The sequence below is a fragment of the Rhinatrema bivittatum genome, chromosome 3 (genome assembly GCF_901001135.1).
Source record: "Rhinatrema bivittatum chromosome 3, aRhiBiv1.1, whole genome shotgun sequence".
In the NCBI taxonomy this organism is placed as follows: domain Eukaryota; kingdom Metazoa; phylum Chordata; class Amphibia; order Gymnophiona; family Rhinatrematidae; genus Rhinatrema; species Rhinatrema bivittatum.
In genome coordinates, this window is record NC_042617.1 from 479847836 (window position 1) to 479865450 (window position 17615).

The 17615-nt window shown below is 48.5% G+C and overlaps 1 protein-coding gene across 1 annotated transcript in view; it reads right to left on the bottom strand.

Moving 5' to 3' along the window:
- Positions 1–17615, bottom strand: part of ATAD2B (ATPase family AAA domain containing 2B) — a 610472-nt gene that overhangs the window by 150105 nt on the left and 442752 nt on the right. The window contains exon 20 of the mRNA XM_029596002.1: positions 13583–13718. Within this exon, the coding sequence (XP_029451862.1) occupies positions 13583–13718 (136 nt within the window). The remainder of the gene's footprint in view (positions 1–13582; positions 13719–17615) is intronic.

Below are 17615 nucleotides of genomic sequence, written 5' to 3' on the forward strand. Positions count from 1 at the left end.
GTCGAGGGTGGGGAGGGGTCGGGGGACACAAGTGGGGATGTAAGGAGAGAGTGAGTGGCACAGGATTCGTTGGGCCGGGGCTTAAAAGTGAGCGTGCGTGTAGGCTCCCTTTTGCTACGGCTCATCAGCGGAAAGAGCGTGGCAGTTGTTCGTGAGTCAATTTCCTGGTCGGGTAGGTCCATTTTTCTTCTTGCAATTCGGGCTCGGTGCTTTCATACAACTTCAGCCGCACCAATCTTCCACTGCCCCTACACATCCGCCCCAGCCCCATGTAAAGACCAGACTGTTGCGGCCTAGGGAACACTTGAGCTGGGGCCCCCAAATGGACGAGCCTTCACCTCACGGTAGCAAGCATGGGCAGTGGGCCACTGCGCAGCGTCCATTCTCCCTGCACCCCCCTCCCCAGCCCTATGTATGGGCCTGACGGTCGCGTCCTAGGGAAGGATGATCTGGGGCTCCCAAGGGGGCAGGCTTACATGCTCGCGGCAGCAAGCATGGACGGCAGGCCGCTGCGTCGATGTTGGGCACGTGGAGGACGCGTGGCTGTGGCTCGGCTTGTGAAGGAGCCAGAGGGAGGCACCCCGCATTGGTCAGTGGTGCGTCCAGGTATAGTGGGCACCGGGCAATGGCTTTAATTTAGGCAGCGGCTGCGTTCTGGCAAGGCAAAAAGGTGAGGGGACCGGGATTTCCTTCTATTTTCTTGTTTTGTTTTGCTGTCTTTGTTCGGTTAATGCTTCCCGGGGTGCACCAAGTGAAGCAAAGAGGCCTTTCGGGTCGAATCGGCCAGTGTTTGCTCGACCTTCTGCCCCAGTCACATGATCGGGCGTCCCATGCTTTGATTCTGGTGTTTTTTGAGGGGTGGCCATGTTTTGGGCAGAGGCGGAGGAATGCAATAAGGAAGGCTACGTTTGTAGGGACATCCTTGTAATCTGGAACTGCAGCCACGTTTGTGGTGAGGAGCATGTTTGGGAGTGGATCATGTGTGAGGGGTGTCCATTTTATGAGGGGTGTCCATCTTGGCTTGATTAGTTAAGCATACAGGTTTGCTAAGCGGCCATGTTTGGTTAAGCACCATGTGTGTTTGGGGGCCGCCATGTTTGTTATGGGTGGCCATGCCTCTTAAGGGGAGGCCATGCTTGCTGGGGGGGGGGGGGGGGGGGCGGCCATGTTTGTTAGGGGGTGGCCAAGATGGATATTGGGTCAAGCGAACAACTTAAATCGTTGGAACTTCTAAACACATGTCTTGCAGCCTTTGCATGTTGTATTCTGATAGCCACGGTTCCTAGAAGTCACTATGGCCCTGAAGTGAAAAGACATGTTGGCGGTTTGACCTCAATTTCATGCGAGCAAGGCAAGGATGGTGGCCCAGAATGATAAGGTGTCTAAGAGAGGCAGAGCCCAGAAGAGCGATCAGGTTGCTGATGGGGCCCCGAGCGGAAGGAGAGGATCATCCAACCATGGTCGCCATCGTGGTAGAAGTGACTTAACTCGGGCAAAGAAAGCCGATATTGAGGAACTTATGTCAGAGCTTCCCGAGCAGGCAGAAGCTCACGGCACAGATTGACTGAGTCAGCAGCTGGCGAAACCGGTAACACCGGGAAAAGACAGGTGCGCAAGAAGAGCTGAGCCCCCTAGGCAGGATTCCGAGTACTCTGCCACTGCAAGAAGTAGTGGCAGCCCCCTGGGAGTGAGCAGAGGTGAGGCGGCAATCAGCATCAGTGATTCTGAGTCTGGTTCTTCTCCCAACAGTAGTATGAAGAGCTAGCCCTGGCCAAGGTGATGCAGAATGCCTTGAAGTCATTCAAGAAGAAGCGGGCATCCAGGTGAGGCGGTTCCACAGCAAAGGTGTGGGGTGTGGGTTCCAGGGCTTCCCTGGACACGAGCTCAGGTGATTCTCCTGGCCTTCCTACGGGTCAGGCCAGGGCATCTACCTCTACTAATGACGAGATGCTGTGTGGGGTTAGCTCATTAGCGCACAGCGTCCCTAGGAAAATTAAGAAGAAGACTTGGAAGCACGAGTTTATCGATATATTCTCATTGTTAATAAAGGATTTAGAGATGGGAGAGTCAGATGGGAGAAAGACAGTGGGAGTGATCCTAAAGAGAAACAACCCAAGATCTCGAAGAACATACATAATTGGGTCAATGCCTTCCATATATTCATGAGTGTAGTAGTAGAGCGCGAGCTTGACCAGGCCCCTATATTTGATCAGGTACCGGGACACAATTATGAAGGTGCATAAGTGTGGTGGGTGGGCATGGTTAAACTATGATATTAGGTTCCGGAAGAGCATGGCCCAAGATAGATCTATTTCGTGGAGACACAGAAAGCTTGACCTCTGGTTGAACGAGATGACACTCCACAAGTTTCCCTCGACAGATAGGTCGGTATTCAGCCCGGGTGACTCGCGAGACAAATTTAATCACCATTCCAGTGGGAGGCGTGATGTGTGTAGACAGTTCAATGCAGGGCACTGCACATGGTCGAACTACAAGTTCAAGCACATATGCTTCACTTGCAGTCTGGTCTCCCACCTGGCAGCTCAATGCTGAAGCACCAGGGAGCATAGGGTACAACTACACTCGGCTGTCCACCCATCTGAGGGCCCTGGCTTTAGCACCAGTCAGCATTAGTGCCATGATGCCTTGGCTGCAATTGTACCCATTTCCAGATAAGGCCATGGAGCTGATCAAAGGTTTTACACATGGGTTTCATATTCCATGCCAAATGGACCCGCCTGCCTCGGTTGATTCCATCTGCAATTCTAAATCACTGTCCGCACATGAGAGTGAGGCAGAAAGAAAGATTTTGTCTGAGCTTGCCAAGGGCAGAATAATGGGCCCCTTCCCAAATATGGTAGTGTCACCTTTGGGCATGGTTCCCAAAAAAGAGCCTGGGCACTTCCGGCTCATACATAATCTGTCCTACCCTCCTGGTAATTCTGTTAATGACCTGACTGACCCCCTTGTTATGCTCTGTCTCCTTCGCATCATTTGACTCCACTATAGCAACCATCAAGGCAGCTGGAGACCGGGCTGAGCTGGCCAAGGTAGACATTGAGTCCGCCTTTTGGCTGTAACCCGTTCACCCAAATTCATTTCACCTTATAGGATTCCAATTTAGAGGTCAATTTTATTTTGATTGGTGCATACTAATGGGCTGCTCAATATTTATTTATTTATTTATTTATTATTTTTATATACCGACATTCGATCTCAATTGAGATATCACACCGGTTTACATTCAGGTACTGTAGGTATTTCTCTATCCCCAGAGGGCTTACAATCTAAGTTTCTGTACCTGAGGCAATGGCGGGTAAAGTGACTTGCCCAAGGTCACAAGGAACGACAGCAGGACTCGAATCCTGGTCTGCTGGTTCATAGCCCACTGCTCTAACCACTAGGCTATTCCTCCCTCAATATCCTGTGCATACTTCGAGCTATTTAGTTCGTTTCTCCAATGGGTGGTCGAGCAGCAATCAGGATCTACACGGATCGTCCATTACCTTGATGATTTTTTATTGGTGGAAAGGGATGCAGCCGACTGCCACCACCTACTGGCCACATTCTAGGTCACTGCGCATGATTTCGGTGTTCCCCAGCAAAGGAGAAAACAGAAGGGCCTTCCAGAGTGATTACATTCCTGGGCATAGAGATAGACGTTGGGTCCCAGATCTTGAGGCTCCCTGCGGACAAAATCATTAAGCTGCATGAGGCCATTGAGGCCCTAAGAAACATTAAGAAAGCAACTCTACGTCAGTTTCAGTCCGTGATTCGCCTCCTTAGCTTCGCTTCCAGAGTCATCTGGAAGAGCCTTTTTGCGTAGACTTTCCTTGGCCACAGCAGGTGTAGTTAGAAAACACTATCAGAGTCTCTAGCTCAATTAAACAGGACCTATTCATATGGGATCGGTTCCTAAGGGACTTTAAAGAGGTGACTTTCTGGCGTGATCCACCGAGGCAGAATAGCGAATTAGAATTATTCACGGATGCCTCTGGAGGTTTAGGTTTTGGCATATATTTCAGAGGAGCTTGATGTGCCAAGTGCTGGCCCCCCAGGTGGCTTGAGTGTGGGATCACCAGAGACTTGACCTTTTTGGAACTGTTCCCCATCATAGTGGCCCTTAGGATCAGGCTAGCCAGGTCATCCATCATATTCAGATCTGATAACATGGTGGTGGTGCAAGTGGTGGACAGGTGGTGGACCTTCGTGGCTAATGCTCTCATCAGCCAGTTTTACCTGTCGCGCAGTGCATATTCCCGGTGTTCAGAATAATATTGCAGATTCTCTTTCCTGCTTCCAGTGGGCGACGTTCAGATTATATGCTCCAGAGGCCGATCATCTCCCAACCCCGATACCAGAAGAAATATGGCCGCTTAGACCCCTGATATTTGGGAACTGATCATGGGCTCCCTAGTGGAAAACACAAGAAGGAGTTTCGAGCAGGCTCTGTCCGACTTTCGGACCTTCCTTGGGATCGAAGAGTGAGGTGATATGTGGCCAATATCAGCAACCTCGTTGATAAGATACATCCTACACTGCAAGGGATGGGGCATAGACAGATCATCCATGGTCACACGTTTGGCAGGCCTTTCATTCTTCTCTAGGGCACTGGGATTCCCTAGCTGTGCTGAGTTTTTCCCAGTCAAAAGAATAATGGTGTGTTGGGCAAGGGAGGCAGGCACGCCTCTGGATCCCAGGCGCTAAATCACATGCTGTCTATTGAGGAGTTTGTTAGTGGCCCTGGAATCTGCCTGTTTCAATGGCTTTGAGGTCTGCTTGCTTCGATGTGCTTTCTCCCTGGCTTTCTATGTGGCATTGCGGGTAGCGAGTTAATAGCCCACTCGGCCACTAGGCCGGGCACTTTCAGTCTATAATGGGCTGATGTGGTGCTTGGGAGAGGTAAGCTGGTGCTGTTCATTCACAGGTCAAAAACAGACAGAATCGATACAGGTGTTAAGATAGTCTTGAAGAAATGGCTTGGAGAGGCCTCCTGCCCAGTTCACTGCATGAAACTATACTTGGAAAAGCGCCCCCCAGGCAGAGGGCAAAATTCATGAATCAGAACAATGCAAAGGCCCTCTTCACGATGTTAGCCGAACTCACAAACAGGCCGATACAGTACAGTACGCTCCGTCGGAGCGCATTGTTAACCTGCCCTTGGATGCACGTTTTCCCTTACCCCTTAATTCAGTAAGGGGAGGAAAACGCGCGTCCAACCCACGGCACCTAATAGCGCCCTCAATATGTAAATGCATATTGATGGCGCTATTAGGGGATGTAGTAAGTAAGGCGATAAAGTAAGGGGATGTAGTAAGTTAGGCGATAAAGTAAGGGGATGTAGTAAGTTAGGCGATAAAGTAAGTAAAATGTGCAGCCAAGCCGCACATTTTACTTTAAGAAACTAGCGCCTACCCAAAGGTAGGCGCTAGTTTCTGCCGGCACCGGGAAAGTGCACAGAAAAGCAGTTTTTACTGCTTTTCTGTGCACCCTCTGACTTAATATCATGGCGATATTAAGTCGGAGGTCCCGAAGAGTAAAAAAAAGTTTAAAAAAATTTTTTTAAATGGGCCGGCGACTGTCGGGCCGAAAACCGGATGCTCAATTTTGCCGGCGTCCGGTTTCCGAGCCCGTGGCTGTCAGCGGGCTCGAGAACCGACGCCGGCAAAATTGAGCGTCGGCTGTCAAATCCGCTGACTGCTGCCGCTCCGGGCTAAAAGGAGGCGCTATGGACGCGCTAGTGCGCTAGTGTCCCTAGCGCCTCCTTTTGTCTGTTTCTACCGCACCACCTAATTTAAATACTGAATCGCGCGCACCACGAGTGGCCGGAGCATGCGCCGGGAGAGCGGGCGTTTGTCCGCTCTCCCGCGGACTTTACTGAATCGGCCTGAAAATCAGTGCCCCCCATCCCCGACGAAGAATCCAAAAGTAGATGTGAAGAAATCGCCCAGTTCTTTAACAACAAAATTAGAAACCTGTTGCACAGCTTCCCCTCAACCCCGCCCCCCCCCCACGAATTCCCTTCAAAAAAACCACAATACCAAACTTAAAACACTCGACTTTACCTCTTCCAAAGAAATAGAATCCATCCTCAAGAAAATTAAACCTGCCACTCACCCTTCAGACACCATCCCCACTAATGTAGAGATTACTTACCTGATAATATCATTTTCCTTAGTGCATGGAGATGGACTCAAAACAAGTGGGTATAGCGTGCTCATGCTAGCAGTTGGAGACGGATCTGACGTCAGCACGGGTACATATACCCCCATAGGAAGTGAAGCAATTCAGTAACCTTCCTTGCAAAGCAGTTTTAGCTCCATGAGTACTGACCGATCGATTAATTAAACAGGATTACCCTGACCGGTTGATAGTAGCTGGAGACCGACAAGATTCTCAACCGGAAGGCGTTGACACCCGGCAGGGTGGATGCCCAATGGAATAAAACATGGCTTATCTTGAGCCTGTGAAATCCCATGAAATATTGGCAGCCGGGCGGGATGCTGAGTCCATCTGCATACACTAAGGAAAACGAGATTATCAGGTAAGTAATCTCTACATTTCCTAGCGTGTAGCAGATGGACTCAAAACAAGTGGGATGTACAAAAGCTACTCCTGGACTGGGCGGGAGGCTGCCCGAGGTCCGTATAGGATTGCCCTCGCAAATGCTGTGTCCTCCCTGGCCTGGACATCCAGACGGTAAAATCTGGAGAAGGTATGGAGGGAGGACCACGTTGCCGCTTTACATATCTCAGCAGGCGACAGCATCCTCGTTTCTGCCCAAGAGGCCGCTTGCGCTCTGGTAGAGTGGGCCTTGACCTGTAGAGGCGGAGGTTTACCCGCGTCTACGTAGGCTGCCTTGATAACTTCTTTGACCCAGCGGGCGATAGTTGCCCTTGAGGCCGCTTCCCCTTGCTTCTTCCCGCTGTGTAGAACGAACAGATGGTCCGTCTTTCGTATTGCTTCGGACACTTCCAGGTATCTGGGCAGTAGCCTGCCTATGTCGAGATGGCGTAGAACTCGACCTTCTTCTGACTTCTTCAAACCGTCTGTGGTAGGTAAGGAGATGGTTTGGTTGAGGTGGAAGTGCGAGACTACTTTGGGTAAGAAGGAAGGAACTGTGCGAAGATGGATGGCTTCTGGCGTGATTCGGAGAAACGGATCACGGCAAGACAGTGCTTGTAGCTCGGAGACACTGTGCGCGGAGCAAACAGCCAGCAGGAACACCATTTTCAAGGTTAACAGACGGAGGGACAGGCCTCGAAGTGGACGGAAGGCGTGTCCCGCTAAAAAGTCCAAAACTAGGTTAAGATTCCACAGAGGTATGGGCCACTTCAGTGGCGGCCGAATATGTTTGACTCCTTTCAGGAAACGTGAAACGTCTGGGTGTGTGGCAATGCTATTGCCGTCACTCCGTGGACCGTAGCAGGAAAGTGCTGCCACTTGGACCTTGATGGAACTGAGGGACAGACCCTTCTGAAAACCATCTTGCAGGAAGTCCAAAATGATAGGAATCTTAGCGGCATGAGGATTGGCGCTATGAGCTTCGCACCAAGCTTCAAATACTCTCCAGATCCTTATATAAGTTAGCAATGTGGAGAACTTGCGTGCTCTGAGGAGCGTATCTATTACCGGTCCCGAATATCCTCGGGTCTTCAGTCTAGCCCTCTCAAAGGCCAGACCGTAAGAGAGAATTGAGCCGGATCCTCGTGAAGTATGGGACCTTGGCGCAGCAGGTCCCTGCGCAGAGGCAGGGGTAGTGGAGTCCCCGCCAGCAATCTCCTCATGTCTGCGTACCAGGGTCTTCTTGGCCAGTCCGGGGCCACTAGAAGAACTAGGCCTTTGTGCCGCTGAATCCTGTGTATAATGGCACCCAGCAGGGGCCATGGTGGAAAAGCGTACAGCAGAATCCCCTGGGGCCATGGTTGCACCAGTGCATCGATCCCCTGAGACCGAGGATCCCGCCTGCGGCTGAAATATCTGGGTACTTGAGCGTTGGACCTGTCCGCTAGGAGGTCCATGCCCGGGGTCCCCCACTGATTCACAATCATCTGGAACGCCGTGGGTGACAGTTGCCAATCCCCGGGATGTAGCTTTCTCTGCTGAGGAAGTCCGCCGTGGCGTTGTCCTTCCCGGCGATGTGGACGGCGGAGATGTCCTGGAGATTCGCTTCTGCCCAAGTCATCAGGGGAGCTATTTCCAGTGATACTTGTTGGCTTTTGGTGCCGCCCTGCCGGTTGATGTATGCCACCGTGGTGGCGTTGTCCGACATCACTCTGACTGCTCTGTGTCGTAATCTGTGGGCAAGTCGCAGGCACGCTAGCCGGACTGCCCGTGCCTCTAGTCGGTTGATGTTCCATCCCGACTCTTCTCTGCTCCATCGCCCTTGGGCGGTGAGTCCTTCGCAATGTGCGCCCCAGCCGCTCAGGCTGGCGTCTGTTGTAAGCAGGGTCCAGGTTGGAGCGGACATCCTGGACCCCCGGCTCCTGTGGCATTGCTGCAGCCACCATCGCAGCTGATTCCGTACCCTGGCTGGCAGAGGGAGGTGTACGGTGTAAGTTTGTGATCGCGGGCTCCACCTGGATAGGAGTGCGCGTTGTAACGGCCTCATATGCGCCCATGCCCATGGTATCACCTCCAGAGTGGATGCCATCAGGCCGAGGATTTGTAGGTAATCCCAAGCTGTGGGCTGGACAGTGTGCAGCAGGGCCTGCAGACGACTCTTGAGCTTTTCTCTTCTTTTGGGAGTCAAGCTGACTCTGTCTGCCTGAGTGTCGAATAGGACTCCTAGGTATTCCTTCGACTGAGACGGCTGTAGGGAACTCTTGTTTAAGTTTACTACCCAGCCTAGGTTCTCAGCAACGTGCGCTTAACAATGAGTGCCTATAACGTGCGCCGAAGGACTTGCGCTGTAGCAATGTGCGCCTATGAACGGGCGCCTAGCAACATGCTTCTAACAATGTGCGGCTATAGCAGTGGGCCTATAACGGGCGCCTATACTCGGGCGCCTAAGGACTTACGCTTTAGCAATGTGCGCCTATGAATGGGCGCCTAGCAACATGTGCCTAACAATGTGCGGCTATAGCAGTGCGCCTACAAACGGGCGCCTATCGCGCATATGCGCCAATCGCCGTGCGCGTAGCAACAGATGCCTATCGTCGTGTGCGTAGTAATAGGCGGGACGCTTTTAGGTAGAAGATAATGGTGGGCAGGCAGACGAAATGGCGGCCTACTCAACTGGCCGCCCCAGAGGCACACTCTGCTTCTCCTCGGATCCTCGGAGACCAATACGGAAATATATATATACGCCTTACCTTGTCTTCGGCGCTTCCCGGCTGCAACCCGGGCGGTCTCCGGCTGCGGGGGGAGAGGGGGGTTACCTTCACTGCCGCGCTCGAGGAAGTGCACCCGCTGCCTCTAGGCCACGCCCGAACTCGTCTCGCTCGGGGGCCAAGTCCACGCCGGGACCGAGGCTGCCTTTAGGCCGCGCCTGAGCCCTTCTCGCTCGGGGGCAGGTCCCTGCCGCGCGTCGGCCACCTGACCGAGGCTCTTACCTCCGAGGGACCACGAAAATCACCTCAGGAAACTCAACCGGGGGAGGGACCGACTGGTATCACCGCAGGAGTGCAGGGCTCGTCGTCAATAGACAATGTTCTAGTGAATTTAGTAGTTAGAATTTGAAGAACGCTCAGCGAGCATGAAGGAGCTCCAAACTGCTTTGGAGACGGAAATTACTGAATTGCTTCACTTCCTGTGGGGGTATATGTACCCGTGCTGACGTCAGATCCGTCTCCAACTGCTAGCACGAGCACGCTATACCCACTTGTTTTGAGTCCATCTGCTACACATTAGGAAAGTCCCTCTTATCCATCCCCAATTCTATCTCCAAACACCTATCCAGAATAATTAATTGCTCCCTCTCCACCGGCAACGTACCAGACTCATTGAAACAGGCAGTTGTCAATCCACTCCTTAAAAATCCCACCCTTGACCCCACCAACCCCGCCAATTATCGTCCTATCTCATACCTTCCCCTCCTATCCAAAGTCATGGAAAAGGTAGTTAACTCACAAATATCCGATTATCTAGAAAATCATAACTTACTATACACCTCCCAATTCGGATTCTGCAAGTTCTTCAACACTGAAACCCTTTTAATCTCTCTTTCTGACACATTCCTTAAAGGTCCTGACCAGGGTCAATCCTACATCCTCGCCCTACTCGACATCTCGTCAGCCTTTGATACATTAAGCCATGATATTCTAATGAAGTGACTATCAGAAACAGGCATCACTGGCTCAGCCCTCCTTTGGCTTAAATCCTATCTAGATAATAGAACCTACAGAGTACAAATTGGTAATGCTGAATCTAACCCCATCCACTTAACCCAAGGTGTCCTCCAAGGATCCTCCCTATCCTCCACCCTCTTCAATATATACCTTACACCCCTCTGCCAACTCCTCACTGACCTTGACCTCAAACATTACATTTATGCCGACGATGTCCAGATCCTTAACCCTATACAAGAATCCTTATCCAAATCCCTCAAGATCTGGGAAAATTGCCTCTCAGCCATAAACACCCTCCTCACCAATCTACACTTGGCTTTAAACACCTCTAAAACTGAACTTCTAGTCATATCCCCACAAAATAACATACAGCCTTCCCCAGGCAGCGATCCTACCTCCACCCCCCCCCCCCCCCGATCACTCTCCCACACAGTGTACGGGACCTCGGTGTCACTATCGACCAACAACTCAACATGAAAAAACATATCAGCATCACCATAAAAGACGGTTTCTTTAAACTTCAGGTTCTTAAGAAACTTAAACCCCTGCTTCACGTCCACGACTTCCGCACAGTCCTGCAAGCAACCATTCTCACCAAACTAGACTACTGTAAGTCCTCCTACTTGGCCTCCCCTTCACCACTATCAAACCCCTTCAGATGCTACAAAATGCAGCAGCCAGAATTCTTACCAACATCTACAAATCCGACCATATTACCCCTGTAGTCAAGGAACTTCATTGACTTCCCATATCCTCACGCATAACCTACAAAACCCTCACCATGATTCACAAAACACTACATTCTCACAACATCCAGTGGCTTGAAAACTCTCCCCACTTCCTCTCCTCCGACCGACCCACCAGAACCGCCTACAGAGGCTGCCTATTCACTCCCTCCCCTAAGGCCATACATTTCATCTTCACTAAACAATGAGCTTTCTCCATCGCAGGCCCCACCCTCTGGAACTCCATGCACCCCGACCTCTGCTTAGAGCCATGTACACAAAAATTCAAAAAGAAACTTGACATAGCTTTTCAAGCAGGCTTGCCCAGAATAGACTCTGTCTTCCCTCCCTCCCCTTCCCTCTGATACTCTAGCATCTACCTACCCCACCCCTTCTCTACCCTCCACGTATACCCTTTGTACAGTACTATACTTTATCTTTTTTGTACATTCAAATTGTATATTATTCTATCTCCACTGTAGATTAAGTTTCTTCTCCTTGTTATTTTGGATACAGCGTTTTGTGTCCCTTGACTTTCCTGTTCTCCCCTCCCTTGTTTATTGTATTTTCTGTTAAGTTCCCTGTAAACCGATATGATGTACCCACGAATACTGTTATAAAAAATCCTGTAAATAAAATAAAGAAATAAATTGGTGCATGTCGATGGTAACCAGGTCATCAGATATCAATTCAGTAAGCTGCTTCACTCAGCCCTTCAGGCATTGATTTCAGAGGCTACGCAACGCATTCGTTTCGCATTGGAGCTAATAACATGGCAGCGAAGTTAGGCCTGCAAGCAGAGAAAATAATGTCCATCGGCAGATGGCAGTGTAAGAGCTTTAAGTTGTATGTGAGGCCACAAGAATATTTCACGCATCAGCTCATAATACAGGGTGGCTCATGGAAAAGTAGCCTTCCTCCCGGCACTGGTATTGGAGGCGGGCTACTTTTCCATGGGCCACCCTGTATATATAGTCTCTTTCAGATCTGGGGTTTCGGTTGTGCTTCATCTTTGATAATAAGCTACTCTTATGTGCGGTCGGCTCATAAGAGAGCCATACATCAGCCAGAGGGAGAACATCTAGGCTTGGCTTCTTGTCACTTATCGCTGTTATGGAAAGGGGTTCCGGCAATGAGATGGGACCAGCTGATGCCAACTGTCTTGGATATGGGAAAAACGCATGCGCCCCCATTGGCGATGATCATTCATCTGGGAGGCAACAATCTGACGTCAACCCGGAGTATCCAGCTCACACAAAAGATACAAAAGTATTTAGTCAGCTTGCATAACATGTTCCCACAGTCTGTCATCATTTGGTCCTATATCACTCCCCGTTGGGTTTGGAGGGGGGAGCGGTCCCATCGGGTGGTTGAGAGGGCTAGGAAAAAAATTAATAGGTGGGTTAGCAGATTTATGCCCCCTATACAAGGATTGTGTGTCAGACATGAATTGCTACATGAAAGCCTGGGGTTGTTTAGGCCAGATGGAGCTCACTTGTTGGATATAGGCTGGGACATATTTAACACTGACCTACAGGATGTCATCAAGCCCCTTTTGGTTAGACTGGCTGCAGCTGGAGTTATTGGGGTTCCCCTGGTAAGCGATCCTGCTTACCAGGGGAACCCTGCTTACCAGGTATTGCCATATTCATTGGTGGGCGGCTGCCCTCCAGCGAGAGCAAGGTGAGCAGGGGGACCAGGGTTTTGTTGGGCCAGTGGCCCGGAGTGTTAGAGTAGGCAGGATCTGATCGGGTCAGCGGCCCAAACGGTTCCGATCCAGACCCTTGATGCTTCTAAAGCAGAAAGGTGGATAGGGGCAGCATGTGGGACGCTGCGAACGAAGGCTCCGACCTTTTATGGTCAGGGTCTTGGTAAGCACGTCCTCCACGACACTTTGGCGCCTACAGTCAGATGGATTTGGTGGCACTCGGGCTTCTACTGCTGGGTGTTTCTTGGCTTGCCAGCAGCATCCCTGCTCAAGTGGTTAACTAGTTTGGGGTGCTGGTCTCCAGGAGTAACCCTCTTTTTAGTTGTAGTGATAGGGCATAATCGGAATTGTTACATTGATGTCAGTGTATTATGTGTTGATGTTTATTTGCGTTATTTGCGTTGTGGGCTGTAGCCAGAATTTTTTCCAGCAATAAAGAAAATACTTTTGAATTTTGTCATGTATGGTGAGCTTAATTATGTCATAAGGGGTTGGGGTACGAGAAGGGTAAGGGGTGGGGCGGGGGGAGGAGAAGGTGAAGGAGAACTTAATGCATACACCACTTACAAAAATATATTTGTAATTTTTGTTTTCTAAATTAAAAAAAATAAGCGAGGAGAAAAAAATTAAAACTCACATTTCACAGGCAAAAGTGTATCACTATCTGGATGCCAATTTGCAATAGGACTAACATGTTAAGCAATATTAAAGGAAGAATGAAAACCCACCCTGATCACATAGCATTATGTAGGATACAGACTAAAAACACACCTCTCAGTGGAACTGTTCTCAATAATAGTGGTCTAATACTGGTTTCTAATAGAAATACATTTTCTCCATTTTCTCCTTGCTTTTCTTACCAGCTTGTTTCTTTTTTGCAGGGGGCATTGCTGCCTGATTGAGAATCAAGTCTTCGAAAAATTTCAATCTATCTTCTTCATTAGGTCTTTCAATGTAAAAAACTTCTTCATACTGGACCCTAAAGATACATTTAACCTACAGAAAAAATGTAAAGTTAACAATATGCAACAGTTATTTTTTAAACATTGTATGTTCAAGTATTACAAAAATTGCATAAAAAATGATTAATCATCACTTAGGAAGACCCCATTTTCTTTCACTTCTCTGTCACAATTAAGTTAGGACAAATGAGGGATTACATACAGATAAAAGAAAATCTTTTTTCAAGATATTGTGAAAATTAAAGAAATGCATTTTATTTATTGTTTTACATTTTGTAATATCTAAATTATTCAATGCAGATAATAAATACGTACACAAGCATAATGGAAAACATGACTGTTACATAAAAAAGTTTGCTAGCAACATATGCCAAGTGATACAAAAGTTAGTTATACATGCGACAATGTACAATACTTTCAGCTGCTAACACTGTAAAAAAGAAAAATGTATTTCATTTAGGACATCAGTTATCCAGTGTTTTTTACATGGGCAGAGGAGAGAAGAAACATTTAATAAATTAGTCCCTTAGTTTTACTAAGCCAATCGTCTCTGACTTGAGTTCTCACTACCATGGGTTAACAGTTGTTCTGCTTAACTCGTCTGTACTTTCAGCGGACAGGCTGTATAAAGCAATGATCTTTATATGTCTCTTGGATCAAACAGGTACTCCTTGCACTATCCTCTGGGTTGTTACCATCAGACTGTTTAAACCTTATTCTCACAGACCTATGATGAACTTTGCTTTGGAATGTCTTTGAATGCCATGAAGTCTGCTGTTAGTTTCACATCGATCTATGCAGGGATTTGTCCTCTGGGAACCAAAGACCCTTAGCAGGCAGAAAAAGGTGGCTCCTTATTTACTGAGAATCACCACTGTGGTGATTTACACCCACTAAAGAGTATCTATGGCCTTGCCTCTCTCTAGATTCTTCCTGGCAATCACTACTGTTAGCAATTTTATCTACTAAAGTCCGTTGGAATAGGGTATCTAATCTGGGAACAAGACACCTGTGTATCAGCCAATAATACTGCAGCATTTTCTTGTAAAACCTGCCCCAATTCGAACCTTGAGGCCCAGCATGCTCAAACTATGTCCTGCAGATGCCATTTCCTGATCACGCAACTATAGCACCTCTCTTATAATTAGGAAGAATTTGGTCCCTGGAAGCTTGACCAATCTTGAAGTGGTACAGAATCTGGCCCTCAAATGAGAGATCCGGATTCCATTTCAAAAATCTTTTGCTACAATTGATAATCTAGTCATGTATGTCTTACTAAGAGAAAACAACAACAAAGAGCTTATAATAGGTCCTAAAAATCAAAACTCAAAATCAAAAGGACACATCTAATCTTTAACTCCGTGGCTCAGGAATATTATCTCAAAAAACTCAGCCCGTAGCTATATTTTTATAATTTAATTTATAATTTTATGCCGCATTAGCAAGCCTGTCAACGTGTTCATTTGTATAAGCAGGAAACGTCCGGTCTGCACATCATCTGCAGCTTAGCGGCTGTGCAAAATTTTTATATACGATATTATCAACAGGCTGCTTGCCTTATATATTTCTCAACTTATTGGTGATATTATCGATAGGCTTCTTGCCTTATAACAATTAATGGAACTCAGCGTCTACGCGCTTGTGGCTATAGCAGTGTAATCAATAAATAGCTCGCCTTGTATACAGTTCAATTCTTCGATAATGTTGCCAGTCGGCTGCTCGCCTTGTGTAGCGTTAACAACAGGCTGGTATTGTTTTCAAATAGGCTGCTTGCCTCCGCGTCTCCACGCTTGCAATTTTCACTCATTGACTTGTGTCTATCCCAAATATGAAGTCAAGGGTGCTTCACAAAATAACAGTGATTATTGTATTTCAATGGTGCAGTATGCTCCAATCCAATCTCAATCTTCGATAGGACCCTGACTATACATTATACATTGACCTGACAGCGGCCGGTGTTTCGCTGCAAAACTGCAGCTTCTTCAGGGGTAGATATCTAAGAATAAACATTACCGGGTTAAAATAAATCTTCAGAAGATAATAGTAAGAAATACTTAGCTGAACAGATGGTATCGAGCCAACCTTCTTCCAGTGAACCAATGGTCTCACAACAATTTTTTCAAAGCGGGACAGAGACCGCAATACCCAGGTACTGTTAATTAAATAGCCCGTGGAAATCTGAGCGGGATGACGTCATTGAGCGTCGTTGTCATGACTACCCTATAAACTTGTTTCTCGATGTAGAATGCTACCAAAAATTTTTTTTGCAGAATTACCAATAGATTTAAGTCAGAAACACTTGTAATTCCAAAGCTGAATTTAAACCTTTAGGACAGGGGGGACCCTGCTGGCTGCAGGGTTAGTGCCATACTGGGCATGTCCAGTAGGGGCCAGTCAAAGTTCTGGAAACTTTGACAGAAGTTTTCTGTGATTGGGCTCCACCCTGTGATGTCACCCATATGCGAGGACTACCATCCTGCTTGTCCTGTGAGAAAACGTAGCTCTCAGGATATTAGCCTTTCAACATCCAGGCTGTCAGTGATAGGGCCTGGAGGTTCGGATGACGCAGCTGTCCGAGGTTCTGTGATAACAGAGACGGCCCTAGGCAAATTTGTGGACGGATTGAGAGGTCGCGAAGGATGGGAAACCACACCTGGCGCGGCCTGTGAGGGGTTATGAGAATCATGAGGCCCTTGTCCCGTCATAGCTTTACGAGAGTCTTGTTTATGAGAGGAAGGGGGGGATAGGCATACAGGAGACCGGTTGCCCAAGAGAGGGTGAAGGCGTCTCTTGGTGGTCTTCTCTGACTGTGATGTAGGAAGCAGAAATTCTCTACTTTGCGGTTGTGAATCGAAGCAAAGAGGTCTACCGTTGGATACCCCCACTTCTGGAATATGCTTTCCGCCACCATGGGGTTCAGGGACCACTCGTGGGGATGAAACATGCGACTGAGTTTGTCTGCTAGTACATTGTCCACGCCCTCCAGGTAGGTCGCTCTCAGTAGCATGGAATGAGAGACAGCTGTAGCCCAGATATGTGCTACTTCCTGACACAGAAGGTAAGAGCCGGTTCCTCCCTGCTTGTTGATTTACCATATCGCTACTTGGTTGTCTGTTTGGATTAGGATTGTCTTGTTGGAGAAGCAATCTTGGAAGGCTATAAGGGCATATCTTATTGCCCTGAGTTCCAGAAAATTTATCTAATGTTGTGATTCTGCTGCAGACCAGATTCCCCAAGTTTGCAGGTTGTTGACATGGGCTCCCCACCCTAGAGTGGAGGCATCCATTGTCAGTGTTATCTGGGGCTCTAGAGATTGTTAAGGTAGTCCTCCGACCAGACTGGACTCCTGGATCCACCAAGCTAGCGAGAGACGAAGTTGCCTGGTGACATGGACAATGTTGGACATTGGATGGTGGGCCTGAGACCACTGTGCTACTCTCATGGCAAGGCGAGCCATTGGTGTAACATGGACAGGGGACACCATGTGGCCCAACAAGATGAGAAGACGATGAGCTGATGTGGTTCGGCGAGTTTGTATAGTGTTTGCAAGCATTGCAAGCATTGCAACTGTATGCGCGCAGTCCTTTGTAAGAAAAGCTTTTGCTTGGATGGTGTTGAGATCCGCTCCAATGAAGAAGAGGAGCTGAGACGGAGTCAGATTGGACTTTGGATAATTGACTAGAAATCCCAATGATAGTAGTAGTCGCAAAGTGAGATGGAGGGAGTGAAGAACTGCCTCCGCAGACGGGGCTCTCAGTAACCAGTCGTCCAGATAAGGATAGACGTGAGTGCCTAGTTGCCTCAAGTATGCTGCTACTACTGCTAGGAATTTCGTGAAGACACAAGGTGCCGATGCGAGACTGAATGGAAGTACTAGATACTGGAAGTGCCTGCTTCCAACAAGGAACCGAAGGTATTTTCTGTGAGATGG